General features: G+C 46.8%; 1 protein-coding gene across 1 annotated transcript in view; it reads right to left on the bottom strand.

Annotated features, from left to right (window-relative positions):
• Nucleotides 1-1,050: 1,050 nt before the first annotated feature.
• The window catches only part of LOC122251781 (uncharacterized), a 30,076-nt gene continuing 26,126 nt past the window's right edge, over nt 1,051-5,000 (bottom strand). The window contains exons 4-5 of the mRNA XM_043013901.2: nt 2,393-2,696; nt 1,051-1,985 (exon numbers count right to left, since the gene is read on the bottom strand). Coding sequence (XP_042869835.1) covers nt 1,787-1,985; nt 2,393-2,696 — 503 coding nt within the window. The 3' untranslated portion in view covers nt 1,051-1,786. The remainder of the gene's footprint in view (nt 1,986-2,392; nt 2,697-5,000) is intronic.

Below are 5,000 nucleotides of genomic sequence, written 5' to 3'. Positions count from 1 at the left end.
TGATGATGATGATGATAATAATAATGATAATAATAATAATAATAATAATAATAATAATAATAATAAATAATAATAAATAATAACAATGGTAATGGTAGTGATAATGATAATGATATTGTTATGATTGGTAACAATATTGATAATAATGATAATGACAGTGATAATGGTGATGATGATGATGATGATGATGATGATGATGATGATGATAATAATAATAATATATATAATCATGATAATAATAACAATGATAATAATGATATTAGTAATAACAGTAATAATAATAATATCATAATAATGATTGTAATAATGATGATGATAATAATAATGACTATAATAATATAAATCATAATAGTAATAATAATAATGACAATAATAATAATTATCATAATAACATGATAACAGCAACAGTAACAATGATAAAGATAACATACTAAAAATAACAGTAATCTTATCAACTGTAATACTATTGATATAACTATTATCATCCTATTAATAATGACATTGTATCTAAGCACAAGGTCCTTGATACAACCCAGAGTCCAAGCGGTGAACATTGCACAATGAAGTGTCATAGAATCGTTTCATTTTCATGATGAGAAAAAAAGGATAAATACACAATAGATTAATAAATACGAGTGTGTGTGTGTGTGTGTGTGTGTGTGTGTGGATTATGTCTAAATAGCTCATTGCTCATATTCACTTGTTTTCGAAAATGTGTTATAACCCCGTCTACCTTCGTCATTACGTTTCTCTTGTTCTTTTGCTCTGCGCCTTATAGTTTCTTTGCTTTTCTCTTTCTTTCTTTCTTTCTCTTTCTCTCTCTCTCTCTCTCTCTCTCTCTCTCTCTCTCTCTCTCTCTCTCTCTCTCTCTCTCTCTCTCTCTCTCTCTCTCTCTCTCTCTCTCTCTCTCCTCCCTTCCTTTCTTCCTGCACCCTCCTCTCTCTCCCTTTCCTTCGCGTCTCCTCTCCTCTTCCCTTTCCCTCTCCCCCTTTCCCTGACTCCCCCCTCCCTCTCCTTTTCCGTTCTCCTCTCCCTCCCCTCCCTATCCCCCTTTTCCCTCTCCAACATATCCAAACACACTCGTTGCTGCGTTCCAATATATATTTTTTTAGTACAGCCCCCTCAAATCCTTCCCGTTTTCTGTGCTGGATTTAGGCAATACACACGAGGTTAAACTCCCCTAGACATGAAGTGGAAGGAGGAAGAGGAAGCTGGAAGAAAATAGAGGTGAAAGAAAATACAGGACAGGAAACGCAGTGAACAAAAATAGATTGGGAAAAAAGGCATAGGAAAGAAAAGAGGTTTCTCCGATTTCTTTCGCTGAGAGTAACAGATAGAAGATGGGTTTCCAGCCAGACCCTTGTATGATTCCTCTAAATATGCCTTAAATGATATTGATGCATTTGTCATGAGGATGAGTGTGTGAGAAGATTGCCAAGTACATGAGAGGATAAGAGGATAACTCCTATACCCCCTTATCCACTAAAACAACTGTAAGATCTTTTGGTACAATGGGTGAATATGAGCAATGGGCAACGTTGTAGTAGCGGCACCTCTCACAAAGGAATTCCTCTTTGAATTATTGTGCGGTAACTTGTACTAGACACACACTAACACAGTCAAGCGGCGCACTCAACCCCATTTATCATCAAGTCTTCACAGTTCTCACTAGAATCGGAAACCCCGAACGCTCTGTCACTTCCGCTAACCGCCTGAGGTCGCTCGCTAGGCCGCTAACCTAAACGTCCTCTTTCGCTCGACATCCGCGCGCGTCCGTTTGCGTGCCTCAGCGTCCGCCGGATATGGCTTCGATGGGCGACGGCAAGGACGAAGCCTGGCTGTACTTGGGCTGACACACGCATCCGGATTCCACCAACACGTAGTCCTGGCCGGTGAGCGTGACAGGGCCCAAGGGAATCACCAGGAACAGGTAAGGGACATAGGTCTGCACGCAGCTGCCCTGGACTATGTCGCATGTGTCACTCCTGCGGAAGAGAACACATGTAAATCGTTAACATTCATGAACAACATTACTCTAATTATTTTTCTTCATCTTATTCCAACAAGGAAAGAGAGAGAGAAAGAGAGAGAGAGAGAGAGAGAGAGAGAGAGAGAGAGAGAGAGAGAGAGAGAGAGAGAGAGAGAGAGAGAGAGAGAGAGAGAGAGAGAGAGAGAGACAGAGACAGAGACAGAGACAGAGACAGAGACAGGGACAGAGACAGAGAGAGAGAGAGAGAGAGAGAGAGAGAGAGAGAGAGAGAGAGAGAGAGAGAGAGAGAGAGAGAGAGAGAGAGAGAGAGAGAGAGAGAGAAAGACGAAAGGAAAAAGGGAGAAAAAAATAACGAAATAGAAAAAAAGAAAGCCGAAGCCAACCAGTCGACCGAACACCTACTCGCACACTTCGAAGATGACCTGCTGCAGGAGGTCGGGGAACTTCTGCACGATGGTGACAGGCTGCCCCGACGTGAGGCTGACGCCGTACATGGGAGCCGTCGTGTTGTACCTCGTCTGGCACATCCTCGCTGGTGGGCCCTTGGGACACGCACTCGTGGTGGAGGACGAACTCGAGGAGGACGTGGTACTGGTGGAGATCGAGCTCTTGACGGAGGTGGACATCCTGACGAGGTTTTCCTTCAAGGAGGAGCCCGCGTCGCTCGTTGGGGACGAGGAGGTGTCTCTGTCTGGCATGCTGCGCCCTGGGGAGAAGAACAAGGATTATGGGAGGGGAAGGGGGGAGGAAGGGAGGGGGGTTATAAGGATATTAAAGAGATAGAAATGGGGGTGGTGATAGGATAGGAAGGGGGAAGGGTGAGGATGAAGGGGGCTAACAAGATGGGGGAGAAGAGGGGGATAAGGATGTTAAAGAGATGGGAGGAAGGGGGAGGTAAGGGAATTATAGGGAGATGATAGAGCAAAGAGAGAAAACACACACACACACACACACACACACACACACACACACACACACACACACACACAAACACACACACACACACACGCGCGCGCGCGCGCGCACATACACTTATACATGAACATACCGTACGCACATGGCACCAACACCTATTTCCCTATAGCTCCAATTTCTCCTCCCCCCCTACCACTAATAACAGTTTAACCAAAGCCACAACGTTTTTTTTCACGGAAGCCTTATCTCTCTGTCTCTCCCTCTTCTTCCCCTTCTCCTTTTCCTTCTGCCTCCCCTTCATTTTCTTCCTCTTCCTCTTCCTTTCTCTCTTCCTCTTTCTCTTCATTTCTTCCACATCTTGATTCCTCTACCCCCTCCCTCACATCCTCTCCCTCTTCCTCCTCCCTCGGGTCCCCCTCTTCCCCCCTCCCTCTCCCTCCCTCCCATCCTCTCCCTCTTCCTCCTCCTCCTCCTCCTCCCTCCCTCCTATCCTCTCCCTCTTCCTCCTCCTCCCTCCCTCCCTCCCTCCCTCCCTCCCTCCATCCATCCATCCATCCATCTCTCCCTCCCACTTCCTCCTTCCCTCCCATCCTCTCCCTCTTCCTCCTCCCTCGGGTCCCGCCCTCCTCCCTCCCTCCCTCCCTTGGATCCCTCCTCCCTCCCTCTTCCTCCCTCCCTCCCATCCTCTCCCTCTTCCTCCTCCCTCCCTCCCTCTTCCTCCCTGCTACTAATCATAGTACCCGACACCCCAATACACCGTGAACGTTTCGTAAACTCATTCATAATGACGACCCCAAATAGCTGCCTGTTTGTCTGACACCCTCTCCCCCTCTCCTCCCCCTTCTCCCTTCCCCCCCTTCTCCCCTCCTCCCTCCTCTCCTCTTCTCCTCCCCCTTCTCCCATCCTCTCCCCTCCCTTCCCCCCTTCTCCTCCCCAAATGCCCTCCTCTCCCCCTTTCCCCTTCTCCCCTCCTCTTCTCCCCTTCCTCCTCTCGTCCCTCCCTTCCCCCTTCTCTCCTCCCCAACTCCCCTTCCCCCTCTCCCCTCCTCTTCTCCCCTTCCTCCTCTCCTTCCCCTTCCCCCTCTCCCCTCCTCTTCTCCCTTTCCCCCTCCTATCTTCCCCCTTCCCCCCCTCCTATTCTTCCCTTTGATCGTCTGAGGCCCCGCACCACAAGGCACCAGAGCCAGTCGCGAGATGGCACTGGCTCTGTTCGCTCGCTCGCTCACTCACCCCCACCCCACCCCACCCCACCCCTATTCGCACGGGGGTCTCCGTCTGTTCCTCACTCTTTCTACTGTTATTGTGAGGTATTGCTGGTATTCATTTTTCACCCTCTTCCTCTCGCTCTCCCTCTTCTTCCTCTAACTACTCCTCCTCCTCTTCTTCTTCATCACCATCTTATTATTATTATTATTATTATTATTATTATTATTATTCCTCTTCATCATCATCATCATCTTTTTCTTCTTCTTCTTCTTCCTCCTCCTCCTACTCCTCCTCCTCCTTTTTCTCCTTCTTCTCCTTCTCCTTCTCCTTCTCCTTCTCCTTCTCCTTCTCCTTCTCCTTCTCCTTCTCCTTCTCCTCCTCCTCCTCCTCCTCCTCCTCTTCCTCTTCCTCTTCCTCTTCCTCTTCCTCTTCCTCTTCCTCTTCCTCTTCCTCTTCCTCTTCCTCTTCCTCTTCCTCTTCCTCTTCCTCTCCCTCTCCCTCTCCCTCTCCCTCTACCTCTACCTTTTCCTCTTCCTCTCCCTCTCCCTCTCCCTCTCCCTCTCCCTCTCCCTCTCCCTCTCCCTCTCCCTCTCCCTCTCCCTCTCCCTCGCCTTCTCCATCTCCCAATACTTTTTAGTATTTAGTATTAAGAATCCTTTCTTACTTTAAAAATATTTTTGTTCTCTGATATTCCCTCGAGATGTTTTAGTCATACTTTTACTCTCTCCTTTTAATACTCTTTTTTCTTATTTTGATAATAGAGTAAGAATATATATGTTTACACTCTAATCTTAATACTCTCTTTACTCTGATGATAGAGAGTAAAAGACATTTTCCCAATACTTTTTAGTAATACTTCTATTCTCTACTTTATAACCCTCTCCACAAA

Source organism: Penaeus japonicus, unplaced genomic scaffold, assembly GCF_977035675.1.
Source record: "Penaeus japonicus unplaced genomic scaffold, GWHDUDI00000001_assembly GWHDUDI00000001, whole genome shotgun sequence".
NCBI classification, from domain to species: Eukaryota; Metazoa; Arthropoda; class Malacostraca; order Decapoda; family Penaeidae; genus Penaeus; species Penaeus japonicus.
Note: the sequence above shows the minus strand (reverse complement) of the source record. Positions and strands in the feature narration are given on the sequence as shown.